Below are 15424 nucleotides of genomic sequence, written 5' to 3'. Positions count from 1 at the left end.
GAGTGGTTTATGTATTTTGGAAGGTAAGTGATTCACGGATCGGAACCAGTTCGGATATCAAAGTCTTATTTGGGTTCCGTTTTATTTCGTTTATTTCCTCATCGTCGATTCCATACAAGTTTTTAGCTTTTTATAAATTAGTACGCATATAAAAATCAATGATTTAATGTATCATCAATAAAATGTTTTATCAACATTAATTTCAGTGTAAAGATTCAAAGAAAACTATACCCAATTGTTAAATTTTTCCTAACACATCTGTAGGATGGGTCAGATTGTGTTGCTACTCCATTTCTAAATTCTTGGTTCTAATTTTGTTCTGATTCAAAAAGTTCCTACCATCGCCTAGCCCTGGACTCTATTGCTTCTTCTAAGATCAAATACGGCAGTTGACTGCATTCTCCCATTGTTGTTGGTATCTAGTCGTTGGTGACGGGCCAAACTGCATGTCTGAGCCAAAACTTCGCCTGCAAAGTACTCTACCCCGCTCGCCGGCCTCAGCTCAATTACCAAGACAAGCAGCTAATTTTATTTGCTGTAAACGTGCGCCTCCGTCATTAGATCTATTATTGGTGTATACGTAGCGGCTGCTGTGGTTCTCGAATGCTCTGTGTGGGAATTGTTCGATGACTTTGCGGGGACAGTCGGACTCTGCGAGATTGCGTGTCTGAGGGGCATTCGATTCGGCACCTTTGACAGGCCGACGACGCCACTCGTCAATTGAGTTGTCAGAGCCAGAAGTCAGAAGTGACAAAATACATTACTCAGGGTGGCTGTCTCTGAAAAAAACCCAGGGTGCTAATAGATGTGAATCCGAATCAAAAGCGGCTGAAGAAGCCGAAATTAGTTTGTTGAAATGCAAATCGAACAGGAAATCAATGTGCCTCCGATTTGAAAGTAAAGAAAAAATACAAAGAAGCTACAGCTCAAATAGCACAATGAGTCCGTCTGCGAATCGCAAAAACTTGTTAATTTGAAAGTTGAGTTCAAGTTCAGAAATGGCCACGACAACAGAAACTACTATGTCAGCAACAGGCAAGAGGTTGATATAATTTATATATCATACGTATACTATGATATTATTCCACATGTGGAAACCCCACAAATAGTCGTCAACACAGAGACCTACTGGGAAAGAAGAGAAAGATAGTCTTCAGGTAGCAGGAAAGGGATATTTAAGAACTACAAATACTCTATTCTATTGCACAATTGCAGTCTGGATGTCGTCTGGAATGTTTTTACCGAACTCGAACACAAACGAGAGTTGTGCTTCAAACGTGCTTCATGTAATAAAAAGTACATATGTATTTGTTGGGTTAAATAATTAAAATACAAATCAAGTCTAGTCAAAAAAAAGTATTGTTTGTCTTTAGTATTTTTCAATAAAAACAATGAAAAAACTATGAAGGTACTGATATGAGTAAATACTTAATCTTAAGATTAAGATTGAAGAAAGGTCATGAAACATTCGTAAATTGTGATTTTCCGTTAGCTAGGAGAAGACTGTATCTCAATATTCATTCAATATTAGGCCACTTTAGAAGCTACCAAATTAACCAAGAGTATACACACATTTAATTAAATTCCTTCAGCATTTTCTACTTTTCTGTGTAAAAATCCATCACATATTCATCATGCCTCTACCACATGCCCTACCCTACCTTGCTTTATTCCAAAACAATCGACCATCCTCAATGCCCGGTCAATAATAACTTTGATCTTTAGCCAATGAGACAACCCAACCTACATATCGCAATATTTTTTTTTGCTTAGGCATACAAAATAAAATAAACACAAGAGCAGAGCCATAATTTATGTAATAGGGAAATGTAAGACATTTAGATAACATTTGGCGAGACGTGGAACAGATATGGGAGTACTTGAGACCAGAGAGACTTGAGGAGTGGAGTCTTGGGACAGAGGGAGAGACAGGAGCAGAAGTCGAAAAAGTCGTGTCAAGACAAAGTGCAATAATTCACACTCACTTTTGGGGGTACGTTGTCGAAGGTATTTGACGGTTTAGAGGTGGAAACAACAGCACAAAACAGTTTCCGCATGGACATGCCCGCACTCTGGAGCCTCCAGATCAAGCAGATCCAAGTCGAAGGCTGAGGCTGAGGAGGGGACTGAGACTGAAACTGAAACTAAGGCAAAGACAGAGCCTGATGATTATGAAACAGTGTACATGCACACGGCTGACACTTAATATAGTTTATGACATGATAGACCCGAGCACCGAATACCGCCAAACCCATTGTCTAAATAAAGATATAAACAAGAAAGGCAAAGACACAATTTGAATTTACGATTTGTATGGATCGCGTTCGATTATGATTTGAAATATGAAATGTTGGACAAATTAAAAAGTGCCACTGGCAACACACAATTTTCAGATTTTCAGGTATCGATTTAGTTTAGTGGCCAACAGATTTATAGTGCAATTTAATCATGATTTATCCAAATGCCCATAAATAATAACCATGATTAGGTGGACGGGGGGAGTGGCCAACCACAGGGGAAAGACTGCCAGACTTTAATTGATTGCTGGCCAAAATTTAATTTGCCTGTAACAAAGGTCATGGGCAAGTGTTTTAAGATGATAATCCCATGGGCTATTTGCATACGATTTTAAGTCGATTTTTAGTCGATTTGCACCCCATCATCAGCATCGAATCGAATCAAAGTCTGGCTTCGGTGAAGAATTGAACCAAAAGCCGAAGCGAATCGCAAGCAGCCTGTAATCGACTTTGGCTTCGGCTGCGGCTTCGTGTATTCGTCGGAGAAGGTGGCTACTTCTACTTGGCGGTGCACAAAAAGTGGTTCAGTGGAGCAAGCCGCTTCAAACCGCTAGCGTCGCTAACGCGTCCCACCAAAAAAGAGAATACCTTCAACGATCAACGCGCGGAAGTGATAATAGAGAAAGGATCCATATTCTTATACAATTGTATCCTTTACATGGTGCGTGAAATTTTGTTGTGTTTCGCTAGCTGTTCAAAAGATATAAAGTCCATAACAAAACATATATATAAATATGTATAAACATATGTATGTAATTTCAGCTGTAGGCGTATACTAAATATTAGGAATACCAGATTTCATTTGGATACATCACAAAAAATTAAGTTTAAAATAAAAGTGAAGGTAAGAAGCGGCACCCGAGTGTTTCTCAGAGCCAGTTTGTGGCATACATTAAATTAATCTCTCTAACGAAAGGAACCTTTAAAAAAGGTGCAATAAATAAAACATATTATTGAATATAATTGGCAAAACGAAGAACGACAATAATTATGTTTTTGTTCTGATAGAAATTTCTATAAGTCAAATGTCAAGAATTGCATAAAATGGTACGAGAATATTTTTTGAAAGAGGTTGTCTATCGTTTATTAAAGCAGTGTTGAATCATTGGATATTTATGAACATTTTGTACCAGTTTGCCGAGTTTTTTTTTGCGGAAATAAGCTAAATATCAGATCATAAATTGTGTGAAATAATAAGCAAATCCAAGGAGAATTCTGGAACCGTACAACAGGGGAAATCAAAAGATACATTGTTGACATCGTTTGACAATTACAAATGTCTGTTGTACGATTATTATGGATTGCTCTCATTCGATTTGAATTGAATGGGATATTGAAACTGCACTTTAATCAGTCTGACAGACGTCAGACGGTGGCAGACAGAATAATTTGCATATTAATTTTAATTGAGTGAACAGCGGGCCCCCAGGAGACATCCATCGATAAAAGTTCACTTGCAATTGAAATGGAAAATGTCAGGCTGCAAATCGAAATAGAATTCAAATCCGAAATAAAGACATTGGCATTACAGCTGGCGCTCTGACTACGTGGTGGGTCCACACAAGAGACACAAGCAAAAAAAGAAAAGGTCGAAGAGAATAAATTTAAATACAATTGGGCAACCGTTTTGTTCGAACAAATGTGGTTACAGCAAAGTGTTTATTCGCTCTGAAAGCATGTTTGTTGCCCAAGTTTTTCGTTTTACGATGGCTAGACCATAAAATTATAAATTTATACCATCATCTTTTCGCTCACTTTTTTGAGCCATCAACCATCCCATCTACCACCTATCACAAGTTTCCGCCTGGCCAGTGACAAGCTTGGCAAATTGTTACAAACACACCAGAGTCAATGTCATTGGAAAAAAAACCAAGGCACAACCCACAAAGAAAAAATTTGCCAAATCTTTAACTGTATTCCATCATCAGAAATTTGCATATATGCAAATTTCATTCCCACGATTTTTAATTGATAAAAAAAGCTCTAAACAAGCAAAGGAAATGGAAATGCTCGAAGTGGACAAGGTCGAGTACGTGATATTATCAGCTGAAAATTTATCACTGATCAAGGCTTATTTAAGGTGATTTTAGATGGTCTAACTGGTAATGGTTTTGCTGATCCTAATATGAAGATTCGTCTTCATTTCCCCCCTAAGGTATCCTCTAAATTTGAAGACTGTTTGAAATGATTTGTGTTTACAAATGATATGAAGTAATATATTGAAATAGAGTATATATTTTGAAACCAGTTTGCAAAACCTTTCATCCCTTATCAATTAATTATGCCGACCAAAAATTGTGTTTAAATTAATCACCTTCATTTTAAAGAGTATTCTCACTTCGTCTAATCTAAATTCAACGTATTTTTATAGTTTCTTCCGTTTGCAAATCTTTGGGTCATTTTATTTAACACTATTTGCGATACAAAGCCATTAGACTTTGGCTAATTAATGAAGCAAATTAAATTGACATTCGTCAAATGCGATTTTATGCGAATTCTTTATAAAACCCTTGTAAGTTATGTCATAGTTATGCCCTCGGGCCAAGCGAAACAGGTGAACGAATGGTATATGGCTCTAATGAAATGAAATGAAAAGTTTGAGTGGTTGAGTGGAGCCCCGAGGTTCGGAGGCAGAGATCAGAACCAGGGTGAGGCACAAGCCAAAGTCTGAGGCTGCACCCTGAAATGCGTACAAATCCGTTGACATTTTTCCAGACACCAACATTACAAGACACCCCAGAAACGGAGACACGGGACAGGCCCTGGGACAGACATGTACTAATTGAGTTTCCCGTGCCCAGAGGTTCCATTAATTACTCCCGAGTGTTGCTGTAGTTGTAGCTATGGATGTAGCTATTGAGTGGCCGCAAGATCTAACTTTAAAGTTCATTAAGAGAAAAGATTCGGTAGGGCGGTACCAGACCCAAGACAAGACCCACCTCTGGTCTGGGTTGTGTAAGCAAATGGCTTGAGCCGAATCTTCACTGGCTAAATGTTCAATTTACAAATTAACCAAAACAAACATTTCTGTTCAAAAGTTCAATTACAACGGCAGCGGCAGACACAGAGTTGTGAAATCCCCCTGTAAGTGAATTCAATATCGAAATCGGAATTTAAAGCCCAAATAAACAATAACAAGGGCACCACAACGAATTAATTGAAAGTATTTACAACTGGCTAGCATTTAAAATTAGCCAACAATCGAAAAAATCAAATTGCATTGAAGACCACCGAAAGGAAAAACTGAAGACGAAAGGCAACCTGCCTTCTGCCTTCCCCTCCAATAGTTTTATCCCAAAATCAGTCGAGCCCCAGCGGGTGACTGGAGCTCGGAGACTGTGGAAATCTTTAGGCTGCTGAAAGGCTGTTCATCCATTGACCTCTGGCTAATTGAGAATTTGATTGAATGTTTTCCCAAAGTGATTCTGCATTTTATGAAAATTTTTATTATAACTTCACTGATGATCTGAATGGAAACATTTTCTTAAAAACTCATCAATATCTTGTAATTATAATGAGGTTTTAGGGGGGCTAACTCTGAAGTTAGTGTATCTCAATTTCGTGGATTGAAGGATGCGTTAAATAGCTATAAAGAAGCTCTTTAGAACGTATTTTTATTATAATGTATTGATAATGTTTATGTTCATTTCTAATTAATAGCTTTTTACTCCCACAGAAATGTTTGGCTAAGTAATTTCGTAAAATTTTTTCCAACAATGCGTTCTAACCGAAAGTGGTCTTTCCATAAAATCCCAAAAACTACCATAAATTGTGTTAAATTCCAACGATTTCTAAGCAGACCTCAATGCGATGCAACCTTTTGTTATTCATCCACTTTCGCCCTGGAGCCAAGATTCCATTGTTGGTCACTGCCAAAAAGTTCAAATTTCAAGAAAAAATTATGTACTGTGGGGCGAGTTCAAGTCGGTCAGGCTGTGGGGCACTGGGGCACGTCACGCACATGCCCCTTTCGATTTCATTCGAATCTCTTTCCTCAGTTCAATTACTCAATTCGAGTGCTGCGAGTACTGCTGCTATGTAAATTTATCGCTAACCGAAATTGAATTTGCATTTCTCAGGCAAAGTTCGTGATATGTCAACGGGCGTTAGAATGTGCTTGTCGGGGCAGCACCTTCCTTTGGAGGTCGACATGGCCCCCTCTCTCCTACGTGGGTGTGTGCTTATTTTAGTTCTTGCAAGTTGACACTTTTTGTAGAAACTTGACAATTAGCCGAAAACTGCCAAAAATAAATCATCAAACGACCGACGGTTAGCGGTGACATTTGTGATCAATTTTGTTTTTTTGTACCCATTAAACATAAAATGGGCGGGTATGTTCTGTTTGGGAGGCTGTATGTAACAGATGGAAGAAAGCATATATGGTTCTATAAAATATGTACATTCTTGCTCTGAATTAACAGCAATATCATTGTAATGCTTTCATTGTAACAAGTTTTTTGGATAATTTTGTTCGTTTCACTTCCGATTGGATTGCTTGCTATTATATCCAGGTACTAGGTATCCCCTAGTCGCAACATCGATTAAAACACTCAAAGTTATTTTCTCTCTGCTTTTTGTGCCTCTGTTTAATTCGGTTTTAATTGCTTTTATCAAATGCCAAGCGATGCTAATGCTCTGCTTCCAGCACACAGAATACGAATGATTTGGCAACGAACTTGATATTAAAACAAGTTGAATTTTGTTGAATCTGCCTTTCAGCGCAAAATCCTCACCTAACTCACAGATAGTTTTAGTTTTTGCTCACTGCTTAAATATATTTTTTACGGATATCTACGAAACTGCGAATCTTAATTGTTGTTGTTTGATTTTTTGTATGTGCATCGATGCTGCTGCTCTTTTTGTTGCTGTTGCATTTGCATAGCGGATTCGGCTAGTGGCTTTTTAGCGCCTGCCTGAAGTATGGAAACATTTTTATGGCATACACATGTTTTTTCTTGTTTTCGTATTTTTCATCGGACTTCTTTCGGTATCCAGGTCAAGTCGGCTCCAGTCATTTAATGCAAATTACGAGTATATTGGCCCACAGTGGTTCTCTTCCATGTGTCCACCAAGTCTCCCTCCCCTCTTTCAGCTCTTTCAACTACAAATTGCGTTTTGCTTTCAATTTAGTTTAAGTTAACGCACATGTGGGCGTGGTCGTTGCTTTTAATTCGAACTTTTCTATTCAACAAAATAATGTTGGAAAATTGTTCGAATGCGTAATGGAGTTTGCCTTGACCTGGAGTCTCACTTTTCGTTAAGACGGGTTTCCTTTACGCAAAATAAACTGTCGTTCAAAATTGAGTGGAGAGAAGCTAGACAAATTAAAAAGAATATAACGAATATTTTAGTCAGCTATGAGGGCATGAAAAAATTAATGTGAAACATAAATAGCATCTAAATTGATAATTTTGAGGAGTTTTATTTTTATTTTTGGGACTATTCATTATTTATAAATGAAATCGGATAATAAAAATAGAGTGCCAAAAATGTATCTAAAACATTGAAGAAATTTTTCGAATTCTCAAATTAAATTAAAAAGGCTTCAAATGCGAACCGAATAATCGTTAATTTATTCTATTTTGTATTTTGATTACAATCGGTTCGCAAATTAAATTGAATATTTAAACATATTTGCTAACTAACTTATTTAAAAGATTACCCTACTCGAAAGCCTTTTTTGTGGGCTTTATTTATTTACTTTTAAATTTTTTAAAGAACAGCGCTCGATGCTCAAAAAAGCTTTGATCTTTTTAAAAATTATATCCATTTATTTATTTGTGACTTCAATAACATATCAAGCTCAATGGCATTGAAACCGCTGTAAACTTCAATATCATGTATTTCAAAGGTCATTTATTACGTGAAGATTATTTGCTTTACTCTATTCGAGTATCCATTACCTTTTATTTACTCACAATTGTCTGTCCCATAAAACAAAACTCAATTAAATACGGTATGCTCTCTCAGCCCTATATATATTAATACAGCCACCTGTCGCAATTGACACTTTGCAGTTGCCAAAAATATTTTGTCTTAATAATTAAGCCAACTCGAATACCCGCCTTAATTGCCAAATAAAATTTAAGCCGAACACAGTAGGTGATTAAGCAAATTATCAGTCGACAGAACAAGATAGAGACCAAGACCCCCACCCACACACACACACACACCACAAACACATATCTGATGTTAGAAAAGCAGCTAAAGCAGATCTGGGATGGATGTCGCAACGTGGTAGATAGAGAAACCTGCCTTGTCGTGGCGTGGCGAGGCGGCATGCGAACGACATCAATTAGCGGCATTTTAAGTGCGTTCCACATTTGGCGTGAAAAAAGCTGAAAAGAGCAAAGGAAAATGCGTCGCGAAACGCCTCGAGTCAATCAATTTGGCTCCGTGTGTACGAGTATTACAAGGCAACAGGGAGGCCTGGACTCGATCTCGAGAAAGACCCCACTCCAGATTGCGTGGCCAGATTGGAAGCCATTTGGAAAGGCCGCAGATCGAGGCGGCAACTTACGCAAATTTTGTTAACTGCAGATCCCGCAGCTCCCCTAAGGCTTGAATGTCCAAGACACTAACCGCCGCCTCAACACAGGGAGATACCCAGCGACACACCCTAATCTGACTCTGTCTCGGACTGCAACTCGGACTTGGCTCTAAGAGTGCGACTACGAGTACGACTGCGACTTCGATTCGAGTCTGATGTCTGCAGTTTCCAAGATTTTTAATTGAAATCTGCAATGGTCTGACTCTGACTCTATGGCTGCCAACTAGTTTACGCATTTGAAAGTGCTGCTGGGGCTGCGTTGTCCGCGTGGGGCTCTGCGCTGTCTTTTGCCTGGTAATTAAAAACTTGTCGTTCGATTTGATAACTTTTTCCATCGAATTCTCTAGAAACATGCGAGTATAGAGAGTAACATGACTTTAGTAAGATAGAAAAAGGAAACGATTATTTTTATTGGTCTATAAAGTACTATTTTATGTTTGAAATCAATGGTTTTTTATAAGATTAATACAATATACATTCGATGTATTAGTAATGGAAATTTTATGTCGACTAACACATTATTTTCGTAATATTTTTTTATGACTAAAGTATCGACCTTTAGTTACCTTTTACCATTGTTATTCATACTTCAAATAATCTTTAAAATTATCTGAAAAAACTGTGATATTTTGAGAGCATTGCACTCCTGGTATAAATTTGATGTGGGTACATGCTAAATGACTCTGATTCAATTTATAGAGTTTGTTCCTTAGGGTTGATTGAGAACTCGCTAATTAATCATTTTTTAAATGTTAATTTATTCATTTTAAGCGAAATGAATTCGTATATTTTTTAATGTACGTTTGATGTACACTTTTTTGTACTATTTTAATATTTTGTGTTGCACCTTCCCTCAAGTTTTATGCTGGAATACCTTAAAGGCGAATAATATTTTTAAATACAAACTTAAAATAATTTTTTCCATAGTTACATAATGTCTTAAAGCCTGATATATGTATGTGTTCACCTCCGAAAGTCATCAATCAGTTATCAATCAGGAATCGTTAACATCGCTAACTTGTAAGAGTATTCCACCTTCAATCGAGTCCAGACACCATTCCTTTCACATTGCGTTTCTTAGTCGGTCAACGCGGCGCATATGCAACATTTGTCACGAAATTTCCGGGGAAACAGGGAAAGAGGCAACTGCCATTGCCTCATTTTCTGAGTACGAGTACGAATACGAATACGAGTTGGAGTATCTATCGCGTGGCATGAGGAGGATGTGCAGCTGAGTGATGAATGTGTGGGTAATGCATTCAGCATTCAGCAGCTTAGCAACTCTGTTAGCTCCGCATTCCTGGCCCTGTTCGCCGATCATCGATTCGATGGAGATTTTAAGTAGCGATGGCATATGATACCAGTTTATTAAACTGGTTTAAATGCAAAAAAAGCAAAACGCCCCTTGGCTAACCCACGACAGCGGCTCTCAGTAATCCAAAAAAAAAATAAAAAAACACACAAATTTTAGAGTCTGGGCCCAAAAGCGAACGCACTTTGAAGATTGAAAACAGATTGCACAACCTCTGGCTCCCCGACAACCGCCGACTCCAACTCCCTATGACGTGACATCCTGGCACTGGCTACTGGCACTGCGATTCGAATGGAATGAAGTAACTTAATATTCAGCCAAGTGATTGCGTTTTATGGCCTGTAACTCCCTAGCATTTGGCTTTCAGTCCAAAAAAGTGAGTGGTCAGTGGGAAAATAATTTTCCACAAAGGATTTTAATTAAGCAAAAGAAAAACCCGAAATCTAATTTCCGTTCGACTAAAACAGAAACAATCTTTCCATTTAATTCGATTTCTGCGCGGTCTCTGATGCAATCATCACCCAAGTCGAGTCAGACTTTGAGCCTGGCCAAAATGCATTGACACACTTTTCCCTGCACCGCCTTCATCTCCCACACCCTCTCTCGCATCTACTCGCACCTTTCCAAAGGAAAATTTATAGAGCGCGTAGCTAGAAGTGGATGTGGACCAAGCCTATGACTCGGACCCCGACAAGGCCCAAAGCGAGGTGCGTGAGTCGTTCAATCAATGCAATTCATTCATTGAGTCCGAAGTGGCCAAAAGCACGCAACAGAAACAGTTGACGGTTGCCTGCCGCTGGCCTTTTCACCCAGTGGCATAGTCATACTACAAAAGGGGATCAACATAAAGAAAAGTCCAAATGCAAGTTTAGCCCCTTACCTGTTCTGTCTGTGCCAACTGTCACCTGAAAGACCTCTGGCTCTCTGCCTCTCTACCTTTTATTTGGGGCATGTGTTTTTCCATTTACCCAACGAAAAAACCCCCTGCTTGGCACACGCTGCAAACACTGCTAAAATGCGTTTTTCCTGTATGCAAAAAAATTACACAAAAAATCGTAGACCCACAAAAAAATTGCGTATAGGCTAGAGTTTATTGATTTATTATGGAGCATATAGCGCATAATTTATTACAAATCTATTTGTGTTTGTGGACCGAGGGACACGAGGGGAGGAATATGCGACCAACAGATTTATGTGTTGGGGGGACACTAAAGACACTCAAAAGACTTGGGCAACAAACTAGGAGGGAAAATGAAATGGATTGAAAAGAGCAGAGTAAGAGAAAATTAAAAAGGAAACATAAATCTGAAGAACTTTTAAGTGGGGGCAGAGGATTCACTCTTTATTCTACTCTATACGGATACACATAAGATCTTTCTCCCTCTATTAATACTTAAGCCATTCCCCGAAAAATCCTTAGCCCAAATCTGATCACATTCTATCACATCACCCTGCAGTTTAATACATGTATTATTATTATCAGCCGTTGTTAATGACTTAATTAAACGCCTTTTATGTGAACAACAAAGGCAAGTGGAACCAACATACAAAAAATCCACAAAAAGTCTGAGCATGAGCTGGAAACCACAACTGCCACCAATGCAACGCCCACGCGCAGCGGCAACAACAACCACTGGGGCAACAGCTCTACAGCCCCAACCCAACAATGACCACACGCCACTTGGCCACCAAATACATCCCATACTCTGTTTAGACGTGGCCCCTTGATTGAACGTACTGCCTGTTGCGAAGTTTATTGGATACCCTTCATGAGAGTATTTTGATTATGACACTATAAGAAATCCAGTAGAGCTCTGTAAATTGTAGCATATATTATTGATTATAATAATTTTAAAGTTTTCTATACTGTCCATCTGTCAGGGTCTGCTGGATCGTACTACTATATCGCTATGTAGGAAATTATTCCATTTTCTGGACTATGCAGTGTATAGAAAAATTCCACCACAGAAGCTAGAGCAATTTTCACGCTTTGCGGTAGCTTTTACTGCTGTTGTGGCACTGTGCTGATGGCGACTCCACAGTTGATAAGTATCATTAGGCCGCCCGCTTAGGTCCGCTTTTGTTTAATAGTGCGAGTGCGGCCCAAGAAGATTGATAATGCCTGATGGAGGAGGGTCGTACCGAGGAGTTAATGGGACGAATGAATATAAATATCCAATTAAACGAAACGATACAATTTAATTGGCTTAACGATTGTAGAGGGAGTATAGATAGACCTCCTGTTGCTAGAGATGTTTGCTTTTTGATCGAATAATTAGGTTGTGACTCTACCTTACATTATGACCACCGCCTTGGGCAATGATCGATGCATGAAATATCACGCCAATTACAGTAGCTGCAGCTCCAGCGATCCACCAGTTAATAGCAGCCAACAACCGCTAACCAGTTGTTGCACCGCAAATTAAATCAATTAAATAAGAAACCGCGGTGAACGAGAGTTTGAGGATATCCTGATTTATGGATACTCTTTTAAAAGAGATAGAATGATTTGGGGTGGATATTCTCAGGGAGCGCTCACTTGTAGAGCTGCCAAAGCATGGCTTTCTTTTCCATTCTCATCAAACTAACTCCCACAAAATCCAACTAAATTATAAAAATATAAATATCCCATCAAATATGTAGAGTATATTCCCCACAAGAAAAAAAAAGAGTGGACAACCGCCAACGTTCAGTGATTTTTGATCAATTATGTTTACGACTTTTGCTTCTCATTAAACATTTATCGTATTGATTGAGCTGTTATATGATGTCACATGAGCAATTACCACACAAATTCCCCTCCGTTTTTTCCCTCCATTCCAGATGCCACACCATAGACTATTTATCCTGGGCCTGCTGCTGCTCTCTATCCTGCTGCAGCTGCAGTCGATTCGGGCAGATGTCGGCTATCACTACGACAGACCGCGGCCATCAGCTCCGTCGGCACCCGCCGCCATCTACTCGAGCCATCAGTTTAGTGCCCTGCCCACAATCCATCCGCTGCCACCGATTCCGGCGCTGCCGCCACTGCCCACCGCTCGAGTGCCGATACCCAGGATTCGACCCACTGCGCCTGCTGCCAACATTGTGAGCCACTATCTGTCACCGAAGCCATCGGGACCCATTGTTTCCACCTACCTGCCTCCGCATGTGGCATCGCCAATCTCTTCCATCAGCTTCCATGGCCAGGAACCCACTCTGAGGCCCGTGTACGGTCCGCCCGGATTCGGTTTCTCGCAGCCTCTGGTACCCACTGCTTCCACTCCCATCGTGGTGCCCAGTGGACCTGGACCAGTGTCTGCAGGAGGACCACTGCGTATACCCTTCGGCAAGCATGCATTGATTTCGCCCGGAGAATCTTACGTGGCCAATGGCAGGCAGCTCAAGCAGTACGCCGTCATCGAGATCATCGACAATGACATCGACGAGTCGCCGTCTCCGTTCCTATCGAGCTCCACCTTCTTTGATCGCTATGGAGCACATTTGGGGGCATCCGCTGGTTCCAACAATGGCATTCAGCTGGATTCGCGGGCCAATTCCCTACTCCTAGAGCAGCAGTCCCTCTCTATCCAGCCACGTTCACAGGGCCAGGGTCAGGGCCAGGGAGATGCCATCGCATTGGGATCCGGAGGTCTTGGCTTCGTGCGCTTGGCCAATGGCAATGTCTACCTGGGATCTGGCTCCTTGGGTTACATCAGCGGCCAGCAGCGTGTGGCCTCTGTTTTGGATGCCCGCACTCGATCAGATTCCACGCCCGATGCCCTGCATTTTGGCCATGGTCCGTTGGGGGGAGCGGAGAACTTTCTGAGGTTCAAGTAGAGGCTGCTGCGTGTCCAAGGATTCGCTTCCTTATTCCCCTTTCGCTGTACAACATAACACACACACACACACACACACGCGCGCACATGTATAATTATACATATATGTACATATGTATATTTTATTGTAAATATGATTTAAAAGTTCTCCTCCTTTGTTTAGATTGTAAGTTTGCCGAAGTTATTTGAGATTCTTGTACATTTTTCCTATGCAAAACATCGAAACTTGATCAAATAAATACACATCTGTGGTTAACAAACAGTTACAAGATGTACATAATTGAAACAAAAAATTGATCAAATCTGTAGAAGTTCGTTAAAGGTCTTTAAGTTTAATTTGTTTCAAATTTAAATTTGAATTTTTTGCAGTTACTTTTTCTTAGTGATAGTCGCCGCCAAGACTTTTTTGAAAAATTTCATAGCAGCCACCTTTTTAGTGAGTGTAAATATCTTAAGTTCAAAAGTTGCCCGCTTTTGACTGTGAGGGCGCCACTAAATTCGCAGACCCCATAAAAATATATCTATGTATTAAAATTATTTTACATATGTATATAAATACCAAACCGGGGCTAGGCCGCATAAAAATACCGAAAATACCAAAAAGCAGTTTTCTGTCAAAGGACGAATTGGCGAAGAAGAAATTCAAATTTCAAATTGACCGCCAAACTCAATTTAGCGCACCAAAAATACTGACATTTTTCGCTCTCAATTCGTGGAGAGTTTGCAAAACTCGCTCTCATTTCGTGGAGAGTGCTCTCTTTTCAGTGGAGAATAGAGTGTTTTTGTGGAGACTTTCCCCTCATTTTCGTGGTGTGGCAGCATGCTGCTGAAATTTTTCCCATACAAAATCAAATGTATCTTACGGGAACGCGTATGGAATAAAGATTCATTGTTGCGTCATTCCATACGCGTTCCCGTAAGATACATTTGATTTGTATGGGAAAAATTTCAGCAACATGGGGAAATGACGTAGCAGCATTGTTGTGCAACTTTGGCACGGAATGAGCCACAATCTGCATACCTTGGGAAAATGGATATTATGGACTTGAGATATTGTTTGAATTTTCAGGCTCCAATTAATGCAAAAACTACTCAGTCTCTGTTCTACGGATTTTAACAAAGTTTTGCAGCTCACGACTACCAATAATAGGTATCAGAACCGGGATAAATGTATTTATAACACACAAACATGTGCATTAATATGTAAAAAACATGTCAATCTAGGATAAAATCATAAATAATGTTTCAATGGAGCTTGGAACAAAACATTTAACACCAAATAAAAGAAATAAGGTAATAAAGTACATACGCATAGAATATACTTGGTTGACCAGCAACACTGACGTCACATTTAGTCAACATTTACGTTTTATGCTTTGGCCGCTTTTGTTTGAACCTTAATATGTAAACAATCCAATAAAAAATAGTTCTGAAAACTAGCCAATCC

The 15424-nt window shown here is 39.5% G+C and overlaps 1 protein-coding gene across 2 annotated transcripts; it reads left to right on the top strand.

Annotated features, from left to right (window-relative positions):
* The first annotated feature begins 2838 nt into the window (after positions 1–2838).
* Positions 2839–14238, top strand: LOC111074096. Of its 2 annotated transcripts, XM_041594732.1 has the most exons (3): positions 2839–2958; positions 3060–3141; positions 12983–14238. In XM_041594732.1, the coding sequence occupies exon 3, from the start codon at positions 12983–12985 to the stop codon at positions 13976–13978; it is 996 nt and encodes a 331-aa protein (XP_041450666.1). In that variant the 5' UTR covers positions 2839–2958; positions 3060–3141; the 3' UTR covers positions 13979–14238. The 2 variants fall into 2 exon arrangements, with proteins under 2 accessions (XP_041450666.1, XP_022222431.2); XM_022366739.2 differs by lacking the exon at positions 3060–3141.
* The last annotated feature ends 1186 nt before the right edge of the window (positions 14239–15424 follow it).

Source organism: Drosophila obscura, unplaced genomic scaffold, assembly GCF_018151105.1.
Source record: "Drosophila obscura isolate BZ-5 IFL unplaced genomic scaffold, ASM1815110v1 contig_36, whole genome shotgun sequence".
Classification (NCBI taxonomy): domain Eukaryota; kingdom Metazoa; phylum Arthropoda; class Insecta; order Diptera; family Drosophilidae; genus Drosophila; species Drosophila obscura.
Note: the sequence above shows the minus strand (reverse complement) of the source record. Positions and strands in the feature narration are given on the sequence as shown.